General features: G+C 34.8%; 4 protein-coding genes across 6 annotated transcripts; 2 read left to right on the top strand and 2 right to left on the bottom strand.

Annotated features, from left to right (window-relative positions):
* The first annotated feature begins 803 nt into the window (after positions 1 to 803).
* LOC107909199 (probable boron transporter 7) lies at positions 804 to 4,658 on the top strand. The gene is made up of 12 exons (XM_041075252.1): positions 804 to 942; positions 1,298 to 1,403; positions 1,492 to 1,574; positions 1,646 to 1,838; positions 1,939 to 2,243; positions 2,315 to 2,655; positions 2,727 to 2,822; positions 2,898 to 3,014; positions 3,091 to 3,410; positions 3,483 to 3,753; positions 4,103 to 4,237; positions 4,339 to 4,658. The coding sequence occupies exons 2-12, from the start codon at positions 1,300 to 1,302 to the stop codon at positions 4,366 to 4,368; spliced, it is 1,995 nt and encodes a 664-aa protein (XP_040931186.1). The 5' UTR covers positions 804 to 942; positions 1,298 to 1,299; the 3' UTR covers positions 4,369 to 4,658.
* Positions 4,659 to 5,623: 965 nt separating this feature from the next.
* LOC107907768 (tRNA (cytosine(38)-C(5))-methyltransferase 2) lies at positions 5,624 to 9,779 on the bottom strand. Its single transcript, XM_016835088.2, has 10 exons — positions 9,607 to 9,779; positions 9,375 to 9,485; positions 8,209 to 8,302; positions 7,983 to 8,101; positions 7,757 to 7,879; positions 7,090 to 7,441; positions 6,896 to 6,990; positions 6,373 to 6,438; positions 6,223 to 6,287; positions 5,624 to 6,145 (listed from the first exon to the last, which is right to left on the bottom strand). The coding sequence occupies exons 1-10, from the start codon at positions 9,697 to 9,699 to the stop codon at positions 6,067 to 6,069; spliced, it is 1,197 nt and encodes a 398-aa protein (XP_016690577.2). The 5' UTR covers positions 9,700 to 9,779; the 3' UTR covers positions 5,624 to 6,066.
* Positions 9,780 to 10,654: 875 nt separating this feature from the next.
* LOC107909198 (uncharacterized) lies at positions 10,655 to 14,306 on the bottom strand. Its single transcript, XM_016836652.2, has 3 exons — positions 13,981 to 14,306; positions 12,557 to 12,788; positions 10,655 to 11,429 (listed from the first exon to the last, which is right to left on the bottom strand). The coding sequence occupies exons 1-3, from the start codon at positions 14,112 to 14,114 to the stop codon at positions 11,133 to 11,135; spliced, it is 663 nt and encodes a 220-aa protein (XP_016692141.1). The 5' UTR covers positions 14,115 to 14,306; the 3' UTR covers positions 10,655 to 11,132.
* A 1,073-nt stretch (positions 14,307 to 15,379) lies between these two features.
* LOC107909197 (protein OVEREXPRESSOR OF CATIONIC PEROXIDASE 3) lies at positions 15,380 to 18,625 on the top strand. 3 transcript variants are annotated; one of them, XM_016836647.2, is made up of 4 exons: positions 15,401 to 16,026; positions 16,493 to 16,825; positions 17,368 to 17,486; positions 18,323 to 18,625. In XM_016836647.2, the coding sequence occupies exons 1-4, from the start codon at positions 15,460 to 15,462 to the stop codon at positions 18,540 to 18,542; spliced, it is 1,239 nt and encodes a 412-aa protein (XP_016692136.1). In that variant the 5' UTR covers positions 15,401 to 15,459; the 3' UTR covers positions 18,543 to 18,625. The 3 variants fall into 3 exon arrangements, with proteins under 3 accessions (XP_016692137.1, XP_016692136.1, XP_016692140.1); XM_016836651.2 differs by lacking the exon at positions 18,323 to 18,625 and adding an exon at positions 17,639 to 17,700; XM_016836648.2 differs by lacking the exon at positions 18,323 to 18,625 and having other exon boundaries at positions 15,380 to 16,026; positions 17,368 to 17,700.
* The last annotated feature ends 745 nt before the right edge of the window (positions 18,626 to 19,370 follow it).

The following is a 19,370-nucleotide window of genomic DNA, read 5'->3' as shown; positions in this document are numbered from 1 at the left end:
AATATAATACACCAAATACACTAAAAATATTAAAATAAATATTTCTAAAAATAAATTTTTAAAAAAGTATTTATATTTAAATAACATTAAGATACGTGCAACTTAACAAACAAATGCCCCTAAAATAGTAACAAAATTAACAATAAAACAACTATTATACAACATTCAAACATTAACAACAAAATAGTAGCAATATAATAATTAAATGGCATAATAATTAAATGATAGTAAAACAATGACAAAAAATGAGAAAACAACAGTAAAATATGAAAAAAACAACAGCAAAAATAGCAGAGTTTTTTTATTGAAATTTCGAGTCTGGGCAAGCAAAAAAACCTTACCCAAGATCGACTTATTTTCTAAATAAATCTTATTTTTTTGTCTAAACTTATTTTTCGAATCTATATTTTTACCCCAACTCTTTCTAAACTTCTTTTTGTCCAACATAAAGCCTTCCCGAGCTTGATGGGAGTTGATTCGGGCCAAGCCGCCTAAGCGCCAAGCATGGAGTAGGGTTTCCATCCACATCTCAAAGCACATTTTTATTTATTGAGATACTGTAATTAAACTCAAAATAGATAACTTTTTTCTTTGTTGTTATAAAACAAATTTATTACTATTATATATTTTAAAAAAAAAGTTAAACCCGAAGCTTAAGGGCTGGTAAAATGGAAATTGACCCCGCAAAAGCAGTTCATTGTTTGAACTTTGAACCCACCATCCTCTCACCGTAACACACTGTAAAACTATCTCTCTAACTTACTGTAATTTTTTAGTAAATTTTACTTTTCTTCATTTATATATATATAGCATAGCTGTGTTGTAGTAAAGAAGCAAAAGAACTGAGCCATTTTTGCGTTTTCCTTTTAGCCTCCAAAGTGAATTCTCCGACCACGTCTTGCAACGGAAAATTCTATCTCCGGCGAGGAAGCTTTTGAAAAGGTTCTTAATATATACTCTTATTCATCACTGTCTTTGTTTCTTAATTATCATATTGGTTTACGTATGTACATCACATGCATGTGAGGTAATTTTATCATATATTAACTAATGAATTTTGAGGGATTTAAAGCAAAATTTTCCAATTTTAAGGGATCAAGAGCTCCTGCCTTCTCCTCCCTCCGCATCGTACGCATGCATACATACATCTGAGAAAAAAAGAGTTAATTGTTGGTTCCTGTTTGTATTATATGATGGTATTATGCATACATACATACGAGCTTCTTCGAACACTATCTTGGAATCCAAGTAACATAGATATAAACATGAAACCCTTTTTTTTCTTCCCTTAAATCAGTTATGGAAAACAACAAACGTCCATTTTCGGGTATAATCAGCGACTTCAAGGGACGAAGAGCATGTTATCTGCATGATTGGGCCAGTGCATTCAGCTCAGGCTATCGGTACGTCTTTCATTCGATTCAATCACCGTTTTTACGTTCCTCAACTACATATATTTCCGTGCCTATTCATTTTCGATTTATCAAACAGAATATTAGCTCCGACGACCTATATCTTCTTTGCTTCCGCTCTTCCAGTTATTGCTTTCGGAGAGCAATTGAGTCGAGATACAGGTAAAACATGCCGCTATTATCATCATACATATATGACATCGTTAATGAAACTGTCTTTTTTTTTTCTTTAGGTGGCACGCTTAGCACGGTGGAAACATTGGCTTCCACCGCCATCTGCGGTATCATACACTCGATTATCGGCGGTCAACCTATGTTGATAGTCGGTGTTGCGGAACCGACGATTATAATGTACACTTACTTGTACAATTTCAGTATAGAAAGACCCGAATTGGGCAAAGAACTTTATTTGGCTTGGACATCATGGTAATGAAATATATTTTCCCTACGCATTGACGGCATCATAACAGTCCACCTCTGTCCCTATGTTTGATAGTTTGTCTTTATGTTTTTTTGCCTTCACTAGGGTCTGTTTATGGACCGCGGTGATTCTCGTTCTGCTCGCCATATTCAACGCTTGCCTCATAATCAACCGGTTTACGAGGATCGCAGGCGAGCTTTTCGGCATGTTGATCACTGTTCTTTTCCTTCAAGAAGCGATTAAAGGCGTGGTCAGTGAATTCCATATACCGGAAGGTGGAGAATCTCATGGGGAGACACATCAGTTCCACTGGCTATACACTAATGGATTGCTAGCAGTCATTTTCTCGTTCGGGGTCCTATACACGTCTCTAATGACAAGGAACGCGAGATCCTGGCGCTACGGAACAGGTTCAGTTGAACCGGTTATTTTTGTTTGTTTGTCCTTTCAGAATGATGTACTTATCGGCTCTGGTTTTCAGGTTGGCTTCGAAGTTTAATCGCAGACTACGGTGTTCCACTAATGGTCTTGGTTTGGACAGCATTGTCATATGCCGTACCCCGGAAAGTCGATTCCGGAGTTCCCAGAAGGTTGTCCTGTCCACTTCTATGGGAACCCGAATCACTATATCATTGGACAGTAGTGAAGGACATGGGAAGGGTTCCACCATTGTACATCTTTGCTGCCATTATACCGGCATCGATGATAGCTGGTTTATATTTCTTCGATCACAGTGTCGCATCGCAGCTGGCACAACAAAAGGAGTTTAACCTTAAGAAACCCTCTGCTTACCATTGGGATATCTTGATCCTTGGGATTACGGTACGTAACCGTTGCTTGTCGTACAAGTTTCATTTTGTTTCATACTAAATTTATGCTCAAATGGTTTTCAGACATTCGTTTGCGGATTGCTTGGACTCCCTCCGTCGAATGGTGTCCTACCGCAATCTCCGATGCACACCAAGAGCCTTGCGGTTCTCAACAAGCAGGTATGCTTCCGTAGTTTTCGAAACTATTTCCCATTTAAAGTCTGTTCGATGACTATATAACTGATGAATATGCAGATGATTCGGAAAAAAATGGTGAAAAGTGTCAAGGAAGGCATGAAACAAAAAGCAAGCCAATCCGAAATCTACGGAAGAATGGAAGCCGTGTTCATTGAATTAGATGCATCCCCTGCTGTAAGTATCATAAACTCGTACCACCGCATATTCAATCTCGAGATTCACTACAACATAACATCGAAATGTCATGCAGCATGATTCAGCAGACAAAGAATTGAGGAACTTAAAAGAAGCCATGATGAAAGACGATGGCGGGAACAACGGTAAAGAAAAATTCGATCCCGAGAAACACATCGACGCTTATTTACCCGTTAGAGTTAATGAGCAACGGATGAGCAACCTGTTGCAATCAATCCTTGTTGCAATACCAATGTTCATTGTACCCGTAATAAGAATGATCCCTACATCGGTACTATGGGGATATTTCGCCTACATGGCCATCGATAGTCTCGAAGGTTGCCAGTTTTGGGAAAGGATATTGCTACTCTTCATTACCCCTAGCCGTCGTTATAAGTAAGTCCCACTTTAAACCCTAAACCCGAGATTACTCAGGCACTAAGCTAACTTTCTTATGTATGGAAACAGGGTCTTGGAAACCTTACATGCATCATATTTGGAGTTGGTCCCATTCAAGGCCATTTTGTTGTTCACATTGTTCCAAATTGCGTATTTCATTTTATGTTTTGGGGTCACATGGATACCTATTGCTGGGATATTGTTCCCGGTACCTTTCTTCCTTCTCATCAGTATCCGGCAACACGTCCTCCCGAAATTTTTCCAGCCTGAACACCTTCAAGAACTCGATGCCGCCGAGTACGAAGAAATCATTGGTACCCCGAGAAAAGTATCACTCCAGGTACATCTTTCTATAGGACTTTTATGTGTTTCCACCCTAGGTGACACTAAGGCTACATATGCATGCATGCATGTATGCAGGAACGAAGGCAAAAGGGTAGGCAGTGGCCTTGACCTTTCAAAATGATAGATTAGTCATTTAATCCCTTAAATTTTAATAATGTTATATGTTAGTATATGGTAAAATTACACTTTGGCCCCAATAACTTATGATTCATCTTAACCCTCTTAAAATAATTTTCTAGCTTTGTCCCTGCATGCATATGTATGTGTGTGTTTCACCATAGGTGACACTGAGGCTACATATGCATGCATGCATGCATGTATGTATATTGATGATCGGAATGCAGGAAGGGGAATCATCAAATGGCGCAGAGGGCACTGATGATGATTTCCATGATGCTGAGATATTGGATGAAATGACAACTAGCAGAGGAGAGCTTAAGCTTAGAACTAAAAGCTATAAAGAAGATAGGTTATATCAGGTATATCTTTTAATATTTCTGACACATTCGGATATTTAACACAGACTGTATCTAGAGTATACTCATACTCATAACATAGATTATATTTTTGGGTTTTACAGGTTCATCCAGAGAATCCAAGGAATGGCTAAGAGCAAAATTGCAATAATAAATTGGAATGGTATTTACAAGCTGATCCAGAAAATCCGTGGCTGGAGAGCAAAGATGCAATAATAAATTAGCAGAAAATCACCCCCCCCCAAAGAAAAGAACGAAAAAAAACCCATAAAAATTATTGGTTATGGAGAAAAAACCTAAAAGGGAGAAATGAGATTAGGAGTAAGGCAAAAATAGGGAGGGTTACTCTTGTTTTCATTTCAGTCTCCTTTTCATTGCAGAAGTGGTGCTTTTAATGTTTTAATTTTAATCCCCATGTTTTTCATTTGTTTTATTTGAGTACACCCCCGGGAGCTCGAGTGTGAGCTAATTTCATCTTTAAAGCTTAAACTTGATTGAAGATAAAAATTAAATCTACTTAAATTTATTTGGTTAAATTCAACTTAAAAGGTTTAACCTTAAAAAAGAATTAAAAACATAAACTTTAGTCTCATGCTTAAATTCAATTTCAAATATTTTTCAATGTAATTAAATATAAAAAATCCATTATAAATACTTGATTTTAGCTTACTCTATAACTCAAGTTATTCGACCTTAATTCCACAATAACATAACCAAATTTGAGGGGTGGTGTTAGTCGATCCCAAATCACTTCGTAGTATGATTGTCTCATTTATGGTCATTTTTAGTACGACGGTCTCATTTATACCTTGGAATGTTATATTACGAATTTGAACTTAAAAATAAAAATAGATAAAAGTAGCATAGAAGCCCCATGTACTAAAAGTCAAATTACATTTTATTCAAAATGTACATTAGATCAACAACTTATTATTGTACATTAGATCAAAGAACAAATTCATCATTTCTATTAAAAATTGGTATAGCTAATAGAATAACCAAAAAGTTACAGGTGACCTGCCACATGTACCTCATTTGACACATAGAGATTATTTTTTAACCGTAAAAATGAAATAGAGTTTTTAATAGAATGACAAATTTGCTCTTTAATTAATTAAATTTGCTCTTTAATCTAATTAATAAGAACATATTTGTCTATTTTTTTAGTACAAGAAATTAAATATTATCCGACTTCCAAGTCTCATAGTACTTTTACCAATAAAAATATGGTCTTCCATTTTCTGGCTGTATTTGGTTCTTACTTGGGAGTCTCGTAAATGGTTTTTTTTTTTTTTTAGAATTGATAAGTACAAATACAGTAGAATAACAAATATAGTACAATTATAAAAACATGTCTTAGCAACTACAAAGTAAAATCAAACCAACATAGGCAGCACAAAATCCCACTTCTAAGCATAGAGATTATATGTCTTAAGAACTTTCCCATACATTGAATGAAAACAATTCTTTTTCTTTAAGGAATGATCAATACAAATGATTAAAGTTTGAGAGTATAGGCAAATCAACTGAGCCTAACAATTAATTGGATTTTTTTAGAATGTAGTCTATAATCCGTATCCGTATCCATCTAAGATACATTACGTATAATACGATTTCTACACATTCTCTCAGGTTATCGAATAAATGAACTACAAGAACCGACCTGATGCAAGAAGCAACGACTCAGTCAACAGCTAACATAGTTTTCTCAGGCTAAATTCAAGTGGCGCCCCAATGCCATTGCTTAAGAACTTCGGACACGCAAAGGTCGTGTGTCTGAAGAAGTGAAATAGATATGCATCCGGTGTTAACGTAATTCTTGTGCTGAAAAATCATGACGGTTCAGCAAACATGTACTGGAGTAAGGGGGCAACAACGGCTACACTTAAACTATTTCCAAGCATCGCGTAACTGCATCAGAAAAATAGTTTAGATTAACTCCGATTTTGTTGAAACAATGGAAATAGTCTAAAATGCCAACATTGTACCGTTGTCTAAGGCTTATGTGCTTTGGGAACTGAAAATCTTTTGGAAAAGAATGCAAATTGGCTACCTGATCATTTTTGAAGAAAACTCGTTAGAATTCGTAAATGAGAACCGAAAACCAGGGATCAATATAAACGATGAGAAACATGTACCTCCCTCGGAGTAAAATATCTAAGGCACTGCTCCTTTAAGGAAGATGTTTTTCGCTTGTTCTTTGGCTGCACATTGACCATTCACATATACATATCTGATTAAATCATATCATATCATAAAAGGAACAAAACCTGGTTAAAGTAACATAAACGCCCTTATATTAGGAGTCAGATTGCATTTTGCACCCTCCACTAAAAAAATAGGCAAAGAACAAATTAGTTTTTCTGTTAAAAATTCCATCCATTTCTGTTGTCAAAAATTGGTTCCTGTACGTCAGTGCGTAATTGCCTAGTTATTCTATCAGCTATATTATTTTTTAACAGTAGAAATGGGTGAAATTTTAACAGAAAAGACCAATTTGCTCTTTATTCTAACGTACAGGGACTAATTTTTCCAATTTTTAAGTAAATGGGGCAAAATACAATCTGACTCCTAACACAGGGGCATCCATGATACTTTTACCAACAAAACCTACACGAGCATACCGTAATAGACATTGGTATCCTAAGAAGGAAACTTTACCTGGATAGTTGCCAAAAGGGAGCCGGTACCTTTCACATACCGATAATAGCTTTTCGTAAAACAACAACACCGTTTCGAATCCGGGTAAACAATATCTAAACTTCATTAAGGATTACTTTTAAGCAAAAAGAATCGGTAAATGCATCAAAATAGAAGTTGGGATCGATAAAAGTTAAACGATAACGTAAAGATACCCATAGCACTTCCCCACCTCTCGATTAGACTTAATGGAACTACAAACTGATCTATAGCACCAAAATCAAATTCATCTCCTTCGACAAATGTCTCTGAAGTTTCCTGGTCATTTCCAGAAACTTCAGCATTCGCGAAAGGACCGGTTTCCGTGTTTACTTGATCACTCGAAGATGTAAATTCAAGAAAGTTTTCTATTGGCTGGCAAGAATCAATTAACTTATCCCAGTTCTCTTGTGATTGACTGTTTTCACCGATCACTGTCTTCTCATTGTTACCAAATAACGGGCTCGGAGACAATAGAAGCTGGTTATTGAACAGCTGGTACTGAAAAGATAAAGGCTTTCGTTTTGCCTGCACAAGTACACCATAAATTATACAAAATTCTTCGAATATAAAATTAACAAGTAATCACACGTGCACGCACACTGAAAAAGAAATGATATGCATGCAGGAATAAACAAACTGGAAGAACATAGGATAAATGAAGTTCAGGATTAAAGCATAACCATTGGTTGAAGTGAAATGAAATTGTTCGTTGTATTATTTCCAGTGCTCGATAAAGCAGAAAACATTCTAAATATTGAGAGATAAGCTCTCGAATGACTGATAGAACATTCTAAATATGAGAGAGAGAGAGAGAGAGAGAGAGAGAGAGAGAGAGAGAACCAGGCAAAAATAGCGTGGTCTGGAATAAGGTACACCGAATTGAAGTGGGCTCAAAATAAACTCCTGCGTAACAAGACCGGAATTTGCCAATACTTCTACCATTTTTGCATGAGTATCTGAAGTCTGCAACGTTTCCGCACACCAAGGCGAAGAGATTAGAAAGATGAGAAGTAAAAACACCTCATGATACAAATACGGGTCATGTTAACATCCTCGAGAAACATACCTCGAATCCGACAACATTTTCTACAAGTAACATATCCGGAGGTTTTGACATACGTGGCATAAGTTCGAGAATATTAAGAAACGAAAACGCTCGAGCATCGGCAGAGTGTTTCTGGAGACCTAACAAAACAAAACACAAAAACATGTTTCCCCATATTCAAAGAGCTACCCATCAACTACTCGAATAATCCGTTTAAAGTGTAATATGCAACATTAGTAAGCTTCACCTTGTCTAGTATATGGTTGACAAGGAGGTGAAAGAAGCCACACATTTGCTTGATAACTATCGAGATCAACTTCAGTTAGGCTCTGAATATTTCCCTGTCTTGACCAATATTGTTCAACAAAACATAAACATATAAATAATAAGAACTCCCATTGCTTGAGTTGCCTATGAACAATGCATAGAAACCGAAAACGGAAAAAATTGCAGCAAACTCCCATTGTTTCAGTAGCCTAAGCAGGGGCAGGGGCCTTTCCCCACCCTCCAATGGTAAAATTGTAGTTTAGTCCTCCAAAAATTGAAAAGTTGTAATGACAAAATAGCATTTTGACCCCAAAAAATTATAATTTAATCATGTCCTCAATATAAAATTTCTGATTTTGCCTTGAGCCTAACACCAATGCATAGAAACTGAGTGAAAATTTACAGTGAACTATAACCAGAAATCACTAAAAAGGTTAAAAGAAACTAAATTAACAAACTGGGTTGACTCTAAGAATAAAAAATCATAATTCTAAAACATGCGCATGTAAATAAAAAGAACTTCCATTGTTGCAGTAACCTAAGAAGGGCAAGGGGCCTTCACCCCTCAATAGTAAAATTGTAGTTTAGTCCTTCAAAAATTAAAAATCTTTGTAAGCTAATACATTGGTGAAATTGCATTTTGATCCAAAAAATTTACAATTTGATTCTGTCCCCACTATAAAATTTTTGACTCACCTCTAAGTCTAAAAGATTACAGTGAACCATAACCAGAAATCACTAAAAAGGTAAAAAGAAACTAAATCAATATATTGGCTTGATTCTAAAAGTAAAAAATCATAATTCGAAAACATAAACATGTAAATAATAAGAACTTCCATTGTTTCAATAGCCTAAGCAGGGGAAGGGGCCTTCAACCCATCCTCCAAGGGTAAAATTGTAGTTTAGTCCTCCAAAAATTAAAAATTTGTAACGGTAAAATTGCATTTTGACCCCCAAAATTTATAATGTAATCCTACCCCCACCAATGCATAGAAACTGAAAACAAAAAATTACGGTGAACCATAACCAGAAATCACTAAAAAGAAAAAAAAGAAACTAAATTAATAAACTGGGTTGACTCTAAAATATATATAAATAATTCCAAAACATATAAAAAATCATTCAAGAAAACCCATTACAGAGAACCTGATAAGGGCGGTGACCAAAATTGTGCTGATAAACATCATTAGCTTTATCATTGATCTCGAAGGCTTCGATTACATGATAGTTGACGCCAGCTTTCATTAGAGAATACCTCTAAAACAGTGAAATGTGAAAAAAAAATGTCATTGTAAAAATTAAATACTAATTCACTGAAAAAAAAGGAAAAAACTTAAGATTTTTTGGGGTTTTAGGAGGGTTTTTAAGAAATACCAACCATGCCACCAATGCCACTATAGAATTCTAAGACTCGCCATGGATCCTTTGTGCTTTGACATATGGTTTTCGCCATTTCTTTCCCTTTCCTCATCAACCGCCGCCGCTTTTTTCTTGTTTGGCTTTTTTGTTCAAGTTAAGCTGTGCCCGCGGCCTTTCAAAACATAGGAAACTGTGTCGTTTTGATCAAATTCAGAATTTTTATGTTGGTCCGAATTTTTTAAGGCCTAATTTGTTCTCAATCCATGAACTTGGAAACTTTTTTCCAACTTGGTCTCAAAACTTTTTTTATTCAAATTAGTCTCAAAACTTGATAATTTTTAAACAATTTGATCCATTAAGTTAGATTCTATGATGAACTTTGTCATGGGTTATTAGCTAGAATAAATCATATCTTGCCACTCAATTATAATCGTTTTCTTATTTTTGTATTTAAATTTGATACCTAAATTATCATTTTCTCTAGAAAATTACTCAAGTGTACAACATTTACATGGAAATTTTTATTTTTTGATATAAATTAACCCAAAAATGATAGTTCATGTATCAAATTGAAAAAAAAATTAATTACCAAAATGATAAAACGAGTATAAAATTATTAGTTTATTTCTTATAAACTCTTCCACTTCTCTCATCACAATTAAAGGTGCAAATGAGACACTAATGCTGGCAAGTTACTTAAGTTCGACTCTTTTTCGAGTCAAAATTGATTTGATCATTATCGAGCCAAGCTTGTGCTCGACCTCAAGCAACTTGAGCTATTAATCGAGCTAAATTCGAGTTTAATAATGCTTGACTCAAATAGTTCGCAAGCCTTATTAAGCTTTTCGTTTTTAATATATATTCTATTTTTTATATTATTAAATTACATTATTGCTATTAATATGTTATTAACCCTAAACTTAATTATCGAGCCGAGCTTGGATACATGCAGGCTTAGTTGAGCTTAAGTACGAAAATTAGTTAAGCTCGAGTACAAGCTTGACTCAGCTAGATGCTATGTATAAAATCTCACAAATGAAAGTTCTCAATGCGGCTAAGGAAAGCAATTAATGACAATCTCACAATGACACGTAATTAATTCAAAACACAAAACAAATATCAAAGCAAGAAACCTGAAAAAAACAGAAGCTAAGGGATGAACAAAAATCAGTGGCTGAAAACAAGATACTAAATCGAGGCTAAGCACGAAAATAGATGGAAGCTTCTGCAAATTACCGAACTCAATGCCATGCCTGCTAGCAACAGCTTCGAACTACAGATTCTAGCCCTTTAGTTCACAGCCTTGCCTGCCTGCGGTAAACGTACATGGATGCACAGCATCTCTTAAGCTCGAATCCGTAGTTTTGAAGCATGATATGCAGCTCCAGAAAACATTGGCTTTAAAAACTAATAAACTCGAAGTAGCGAATGAGGTTTTTTCCGGAATTTATAAGGAAAGACACTTCAGCTGACAGGTTACAAGAGTTCAGTATAAAAATAAATGTTAGAATAGCTTTTCACTCGAGGTTTTTTTTTTTTTTCCGATTATTTCAGCTTAGATTTGGAAGAGCTCTGAAGAGGCTTTGCAATTGGTCGTGCAGGGGCAGTTCTCATAACTTTCTTTACATCGTACTTGATCGATGACAAGGCACAAATTAGTGCAAGCACCATTGTTGGATATACATATACAGCTTTTGTAGGATCGGTATTTGCCGGTTTTCCTATGATCCCTTCCTTGACAAGACCCCATATTACGAGTAGTGTCCCAAACATGCTCATTCTTCCGGGTTTTAGAAGTCCCACGAGTGCTCCTGCCACACAAAAGTAGCTTCCAGCTAGAACCTGTACGAGAACAAAATAAACAAGATGTGGTTATGGGATTGTATTTTTTATAGGAAACTAATGTGGATGACTATTGTGGCAAGTATGGTGAAGACTATAAGGGAAGAAAATAAGTTCGATTTGAGAACAAAACAGAACTGCTCGAGCTCATTTGATTAAGCTCAAATAAGCTTGGTAAAAAGACCTCTCCAATACCTCTCAATTTTGAAATTGAGCAAATTGGTGCCGCTCAAAAAAATCGGAGCAATTTAATTATTGTCAATTTTGAAAATGAGCAACGACAATTAATCGCAACATTATTGTCTTACATCAATTGTACATAATTTTAATTGGTATAACAACAAATTTAGCCTAGATATTTACATATTGTGTCAATTTAGTCTTTATTCTAAAAAAATTCAACAAATTTAGAACATTTACACATTTACACATTTACACAAATATTGCAGGCTAAATTTAATGCATAAACTTTGAGGGCTAAATTTGTTATTATACCAATCAAAATTATGTACAATTGACAAAAACATTGATGACATGATTAATTTTCCTTAGTTGCTCACTTTCAAAATTGACAGGGATTAAATTGCTTCAAATTTTAATAGAGGGGCCAATTTGCTCAATATCGAAATTGAAAAGGACTAAAGATGTCTTTTTACCAATAAGCTTATTTAGCTAAGCAAAAAAACGAGCTCTATTCTTATGCTCAAATCAGAGATTGAACGAAAACTTCTTCAATTCTAACTAAAATGCAAAAAAACTCAATTAGGCTTGTAAGTTACTTGAACTCAGTTAGCTCGAGCTGCTAAAGCTTATGCTCTGCTTGAAAATGAAAAAATCTAAATTGAGTCTTTCAAGCTAAAGCCAAGTCCAAGTCCAAATCCAAATCAAGTCTTTTGATTATAGGTATCTTGTTCTCACACCCCTAGAGACAATGATCAAATTCAAATCATGCTCAGCTTTGATGATTTTCGGTTAACAAATAACTATCGTGGGGGCCCTTAAGATTATGTGCATGCTTCCCTACAAGGCCTACTAGTAACATAACAGTAAATTTCTTCACACATATACTGAAAATCCATTAAAAACTAAAAATTAGAAAAAAGGATTAAAAAGTCAAGGATAATAACCTCTAAGCGCTGGAGATCGGGTAATGCAGAGGATTCCTTTATACTAGTTAAGTTATACATGTTTAACAAGTTGTCCCAGCTCGGAACAGTCCAATTCTTGGCAAGGCCATTTGTAATGGCTCCAGGAAAAAGGATTGCCTTCACCACAGGCACAGGAAAGATGTCACTTGCGATCAACTGGGAAGATGTGACATGAATTGGAGTTGAACACATTCCGGATCTGCATGGGATCCTGCCAAAAGAGAAAAAGGTGATAAAGAAAGCCCATGAAATCATATTCTGGTTTATCGCGGTGAATGCTAGATCAGGTAGAATACATGTAGAGCCACTAGACAAGGATTTTGAAAAAAACAGCAACTTAGGACTTTGTGCCATTCCGCATCTCAGAAATAAAAGCAAGAATTGCATTTTCAGGAACAAAAACCAGATAACCATAAGACATATTCGAAAGCTAAAGGATAACAAAAAAATCATCAACCTAAGTATTAACGGAATCAATCCCTTCTTGTATAGAAGCTAAAGCCAAGCAAAAATGGATTGATCCCCTAAGAATAGAAGCAGAAGCAAAGAAAATAAGAATAAACCGCATTCCTTTTATGTCAATCCAGATTTTCTGGGAAAACAACCAACCAACAGAAAATATTTTACTGAAAATATAAAAAATTCTCAAAAGTCCATTGTCAGGATTCATTTTTCAAGAAACAAACGAACCCTTGACTTCATTCAATATATATCCTCAAGGGCACCTCTTCATAACTGGTGTTCCATAACCTATGGACATACTGTTAGACACAGTGGCTTCCTCTGTCGCTAAGTAACATTCAAAACATTGCTCACTTTGGTTAACAAAATCACAATCACGGGCTCACTTTCGACTAGGTTTACTAAATCTTTAGCATTAGCTGAACTGATGGTGATTCGAGGATTCGGTTTATGTTCAATATGATCACTGAGGAACATTGAATCACCGTTCATATTCCAAGTTGTCCATCAACTAAATCCAAATCTTTTTGCCCGATTCACGTTTTCAGTGCTATAATAACACTGAATCCAAACCTAAGCACCGTTGCGCTCCATTCCGTGGTACTTTGAACCATGGAGAACCTTTAGAACAACCTTAAAAATCCTTACCAGTTGACCAATTCTTATAACAATGGCAAATCCCCATAAGTCAACCCTCACAACAAATTACCATAAAACAACATTATCACATGATCCATTAAACATCAAGCATCAATTTCAACATTTCATAGCTTCTTTTTAGTGCTTCCTTTTTCTAATTCACTAGTTCTTTTAATCCAATCCAATTCTAAAAAAACAGATCCTCAACAGATTCTACAACTAGTTGCTAAAAACACGGCTAAAATTAACATCCAAGAGAGAAGAGATATGAACTTAGAAGAGAAAAAAAAATGGGATTTGACCTGAAAAGTGGGATCTGAAGGAAGATAAGGAAGAAATAAATCCGTGATGAAATTGAGGAGATGTTACTGAGCCATCCCCTTTTCCTTGCCGGTATCGTTTTTGTTGTTGATGATGATGATGCCGAAGCTGCCATTTACAGAGAGCTTTGAAGTGAAAAAATAGAAGAAACCCCAGAAATGAACAAACAGCGACAGTGATGATTTTTGCTATGGATCTTGTAATAGTGCTGGATTTATGACACCAATGCTTGGATCGAATAATAATTCAGATAAAATTAAGATAATGAGACGAAAAGATAAATACAAATAATGAATTATTTTTGTTTAAACTACACTCAAACTCATTAAATTATTAAATAATTATTAAATTATTTAAGATTATTATTTAAATCGCTAAACTATTTGGAAGTTTTTATTCAACTCATTAAATTATTAATTTTTTTTAAGTCTAGCTAGCGAGCTCTGAGTGATGATTCAATGATTAGTATAGTGAATCAGTACATATCAATGAATACAAGAACATACCTTAGATCTAAGTTAATCCGATTGTCGGTATCTGAGATTAAATGACTTGAATGAAAACTTTAGAACAATTTAAGATTATTTTGTAATATTGTGAAATTAAGTAATCAAAACGTAAACTTATTAATAATTTAATAAGAGTGGATGTAGTTTACCTTTATAAAGTAGAATCAAATTGATATAGGACACATGGAATAAGAGTGAGAACAATTTAGATTATAACTTATACATGTTGTGTGACTAAAGTCATAAAGAAAATCAAAGCTAAAAAAAAAATGTATAACAGGTAAATGTTGAAGGTTAAATTTTTTTAGAATAAAAATTAAATTAACACAATTATAAATGCTGAGAGTTAAAGTTACCATTTTATCAATTTTAAAGATTGTCACTATTAGCCCATTGGTGGCTAGAAAATATAAAATTGAATAACCAAGTGATCATTTTATAATTTTTTATAATTAGGTGACAAAATTTTTTTACTAATGACGAGTCTTGTATAGTTTACCTTATATATTAAAGGCAATAATATAATTTAATAAAATAAATATTTATAATAATATAATTTAATTTGATAAGGCTGGTAATCATTGAGTATTATTGAGCTCAATTTCAGCTTGTGCTTAGCTCGATAATTAGCTAATTGAGTTCAAATTTATTATAATCAAATTTAATTTATTTGCGAGCACTAATATCTCATTTATAGCATTGCATCCAATGATAACATTTTTTGGTAACATAAGACTAAATTAATAGTTTAGGTAACACTTTTGACTCCGACAACTTTAAAAGACCAATCTAAGAAATGAATTATAGTTTAGGGGTCAATTTACAATTAAGCTTTTATTTATTATGAACCGTATTTCGGTTTGGTTTTTTTAGCGACCGATCTAACCAAATGGATAAAGCTAAAATCATAAACCATAAACCCTTATTTTTGTTTCTTCAAGTTTTGCTTCAATGGCTTCTGCTTTGTCAGTGAACTCTTCAATATCCGTACGGATTTTGCAATCTTCTTCATACAGAGGACGCGTTTCCATAGCTCAACCGAGATCTTTCAATCTTCTTCCGGCACCTCAGTCTCGCCGCAGATATACGGTGGCGTTCTCTCGCCGCCGGAACAACCAGCCGGCAAGCACTGATAAGAAAAAGAGATTGAAGAAAGAGAAGAAAAAAGGATTAGTGGAGGAGGAAGAGGAGGATTTTGAGGGAGACCCGTTCGAAGCTCTTTTCAAACAGCTGGAAGAAGACCTTAAGAATGATAATCCAGACATGGAAGATGACGATGATGAAGGTGATGAGATAAATGAAGACATCGAGAGGCTTGCGAATGAGTTGGCTGAAGCATTTGGGGATTTCGATTTTGAAGGATTTAGCTCAGCCTCGAACGATGCTGAAGAAGAGGTGGAAGACGACAGCGAGGAAGACGGCAACGACGATGATGAAGAAGAAAGGCCTGTCAAGCTTAAGAATTGGCAGCTTCGAAGATTGGCCGCTGCTCTCAAAGTCGGCCGCCGTAAAACCAGTGTGAGTTGTTGTTCATATATATACACACATATATACACTGCATTTATCGCTGCAAAAAGTTAATCAATGAATTGAGACCGGATAACCCAATTGTTAATTTTATCTCAAATTAAATTGGGTTTGGCAAATTTCTTGTTTTTAGTAATTTAGATGTTTGAATGTTACCTTTAGAATGATGCTTGAAGAGTTTGCCTGAAGAGGCGAAGTTCACGGCGGGAGCAATACCAACCCGACCCCGTTGAAAGATCCGTTGACTCTAGACGGACAATACTTTAAAGACTTCTCTGGAAGGAGAATCATGATTGTTTCATTGATTATACTTATTGTTCGGACTTTTCATTTTCCTTCATGAAAGTACCCATGTTCAATATCTATGTTTGATTCTTCAAATATAAGGAGCATAGTAGCATTGAAAAATCGTTGCTTTGTAATGCTAAATCTATCTTTGTTTTCCTTGCTTTTCTAGATTAAAACTCTTGCTGCAGAGCTATGTCTTGACCGAGCTGTGGTCCTCGAATTGCTCCGCGAGCCACCCCCGGAGCTTCTAATGATAAGTGCTACATTGCCCGATGAACCAGTTAAGAAGGAACTGGAACCAGAACCGGAACCGGAACCAATGCCTGAAACCAAACATGTAGAAACTCTGGCATTTGAGACAACAATGGATAATGTGAAACATGAACCGAAGGTGAAAGAGCCTATCCATGTGATGCAACAAAGATGGTCTGCTCAAAAGAGATTGAAGAAAGTGCAAATCGACACCCTTGAAAAAGTTTATCGAAGATCGAAGCGACCTACTGTAAGTCCAAATGAAGAAAATTAATTTATATTACTACCACTTTATCTATGTTCGTGAATTGATCATTGTACATGACAATGTCGGTGAGTGTTTGAGCCTCTGAGCAGTTATTGGAAGTAATATAGAGTGGTTTTGTGCTAATATTATTCAAGGATTGGAATTGATTTCGGAAGTTTATACTTAGGGTACTTTCGAACTGTGGGGAATTATCAGAAAACTAATACATTTCTGACTCGGGGTTGAGTATTGGATACAAGCTTGATTTTTCTAAGTTTTTTTGTATACTGATTGTACCCCTATTACCTCGTGTCCAAGTATGAATAATCAGAGCAACATAGCATTTGAGTAATCCATATACTATGATGCTTATCTTTATATCTATATATGCTGCCTGTTCGGTTAAGCCTCAGGTTTCCTAGTTTGTTTTGATATGCCTATCATGTTGGGAAGAAATGCTGTATTTTCTTTGCTCTTTTCGATCTTAAAGTTTGTTTTATGGGAGCATGATCTTACATATTGAATGCTCTACATGAACAATGCAGAACACAATGATTAGCAGCATCGTGCAAGTAACAAATTTGCCCCGAAAAAGAGTCGTAAAATGGTTCGAGGATAAGCGCAACGAGGATGGAGTTCCTGAGCATCGCCAGCCATATCGAAGGTATGGTTCTGAAACAGTTTTTTTGGATTGAAACACGCCGCACGTTCGGCATCTAGAACAATGCGATTACATTACATGTGCGCTGCTTCTCGGAAATGTAAATAATCTTTATTTACTGAAAAGCCTATGTTGCCTCAAATCTATTTGAACAGGAAAATGGTGTTTACTGTTTAGGGATGACAATGTCTAATAAAAAATTGGGTAACCGACACTATTCGATGCTCTCTTTTACTGTGGTGATGTAAGGTTTAACATTTGTTGTGGATTCGGATACGAATCTTTAGGGTAAAAGTACCATAGAAGCCCTTATAGTAGGAAGTCAAATTGCATTTTACTCTCTACTTCGAAAATGAGCAAATTAATCATTGTACATTTGATCAAAAAGTAAATTAGTCTTTCTATTAGAATTTCATCCATTCCTACAGTTAAAAGCTGGTCTTTGTACACCAACATGATGTACATGTTGCGCGTCAATTTTTAACTGTATAAATAAATGAAATTTTTATAGAAATAATTAATTTGCTCTTTGATTAAATGCACTCATCCATTCCTACGGTTAAAAGCTGGTCTTTGTACACCAGCATGATGTACATGTGGCACGTCAGTTTTTAACCGTATAAATAAATAATTTTTTTATAAAAATGATTAATTTGCTCTTTGATTTAATGTATGGGGTTTAATTTGCCAAATTTTTTAATAGAGGGGCAAAATGCAATTCGATTCTTTAGTACTGGAGCTTTTATGACACTTTTACCGAATCTTTAGATATTCATTATTCGAATCTATTTTGTTTCCCGAATCTGCTTTATCTAACCTTAAACATTCTGCTAATTTAGACAACCCGGTTTCGGCTTAGTGTCGTGGTTTCCATCCATTCAAGAGCGGAGATTTGAATTAGGGGGTTATATTTTAAGTTACTCGTACTCTTCATTTCTCTTGATGTATATTATGTCCGAGACACAGATAAGGATGACTTGTAAGGATGCTCTAAATACTACAACAACAACAACCAAAAAGAAAAACTTAGAAAAACCTAAATCTAGCACTCACACCTGAGTCTGAGTGACATAAATTATAGTCACATTTTCATTTCGTGTTTATCGTAATTGCAAGTTTATCGTGTTTAGTTCTTTTTTAAAGTGGTATATTGGCAATTCATATATGCATGTAACGTGTTATAACTTTTTTCGTATTAATGGTGCTAATATAAATACGATATAAATTATTAAAACAGTCCAAGTCCTAAACACAAAATATAAATATGATACGTGTGTTAAACATGTAAATATGCGATTTCTCTTTCAGATTTATTTTATTTTGGTTAGTTAGTGTAGTTAGTTTGAATTGATTTGGTTGCTAATTATTCAGTTTAAAAAGAATTATCTTAATAACCGTGTTTAAAAGGCGACACGGTGTTGATTTATTAAATATATCACATTTATACCATATTAATAACTACATGTGAGCTAATGGATCTTAGGTTTCAACTAACTAATTGCAAATTTAACATATAATTTTCTCCCTATACAAGTCATAGCCATTAATGGCATTGCCCGAATATCACATGCAAGTTTCTACCCAAAATAATTCATTCATTTAGACTTTAAAACTGTGTAAAATGGGTAAATTTTCTTACCTTTTTGGGGAAAATTTTAATGGGTTTGGAATTATTAAAAGCAAAAATCCAAGCAATGAGAAAAGAATCCAAATTTTTTTAGGGTTTGGGTGTGAAAGATGACTTTTCCATTGCTATAATTTGTGAAAGTTCTTAGCATATAAGAAAAGAGGGACCATCCAATTTCTTTTGTCTTTTTGAAGGAAGTTTATTTCAATAACTTTTTGGTTGATTTTGGGGTCTAAGGGTACAAACTTTAATTAAATTTG

This window comes from Gossypium hirsutum, chromosome A08 (genome assembly GCF_007990345.1).
Source record: "Gossypium hirsutum isolate 1008001.06 chromosome A08, Gossypium_hirsutum_v2.1, whole genome shotgun sequence".
Lineage (NCBI taxonomy): Eukaryota > Viridiplantae > Streptophyta > Magnoliopsida > Malvales > Malvaceae > Gossypium > Gossypium hirsutum.
This window is presented reverse-complemented; position numbering and strand designations above follow the sequence as displayed.

What these genes read in the sequence shown, in the direction of transcription:
- LOC107909199 (XM_041075252.1), top strand. Translation starts at nt 1,300, where the DNA reads ATGGAAAACAACAAACGTCCATTTTCGGGTATAATCAGCGACTTCAAG. An exon ending in ATCCTGGCGCTACGGAACAG is followed by an intron (nt 2,244 to 2,314) that starts GTTCAGTTGAAC and finishes TCTGGTTTTCAG; the next exon opens with GTTGGCTTCGAAGTTTAATC. An exon ending in AAGAAGATAGGTTATATCAG is followed by an intron (nt 4,238 to 4,338) that starts GTATATCTTTTA and finishes TGGGTTTTACAG; the next exon opens with GTTCATCCAGAGAATCCAAG.
- LOC107907768 (XM_016835088.2), bottom strand. Translation starts at nt 9,699, where the DNA reads ATGAGGAAAGGGAAAGAAATGGCGAAAACCATATGTCAAAGCACAAAG. An exon ending in TCAACCATATACTAGACAAG is followed by an intron (nt 8,102 to 8,208) that starts GTGAAGCTTACT and finishes TTGTTTTGTTAG; the next exon opens with GTCTCCAGAAACACTCTGCC. An exon ending in AAAATGTTGTCGGATTCGAG is followed by an intron (nt 7,880 to 7,982) that starts GTATGTTTCTCG and finishes GAAACGTTGCAG; the next exon opens with ACTTCAGATACTCATGCAAA.
- LOC107909198 (XM_016836652.2), bottom strand. Translation starts at nt 14,114, where the DNA reads ATGGCAGCTTCGGCATCATCATCATCAACAACAAAAACGATACCGGCA. An exon ending in CTTCAGATCCCACTTTTCAG is followed by an intron (nt 12,789 to 13,980) that starts GTCAAATCCCAT and finishes CTCTTTTGGCAG; the next exon opens with GATCCCATGCAGATCCGGAA. An exon ending in CCGATCTCCAGCGCTTAGAG is followed by an intron (nt 11,430 to 12,556) that starts GTTATTATCCTT and finishes GTTCTCGTACAG; the next exon opens with GTTCTAGCTGGAAGCTACTT.
- LOC107909197 (XM_016836647.2), top strand. Translation starts at nt 15,460, where the DNA reads ATGGCTTCTGCTTTGTCAGTGAACTCTTCAATATCCGTACGGATTTTG. An exon ending in TCGGCCGCCGTAAAACCAGT is followed by an intron (nt 16,027 to 16,492) that starts GTGAGTTGTTGT and finishes TTGCTTTTCTAG; the next exon opens with ATTAAAACTCTTGCTGCAGA. An exon ending in GAAGATCGAAGCGACCTACT is followed by an intron (nt 16,826 to 17,367) that starts GTAAGTCCAAAT and finishes TGAACAATGCAG; the next exon opens with AACACAATGATTAGCAGCAT.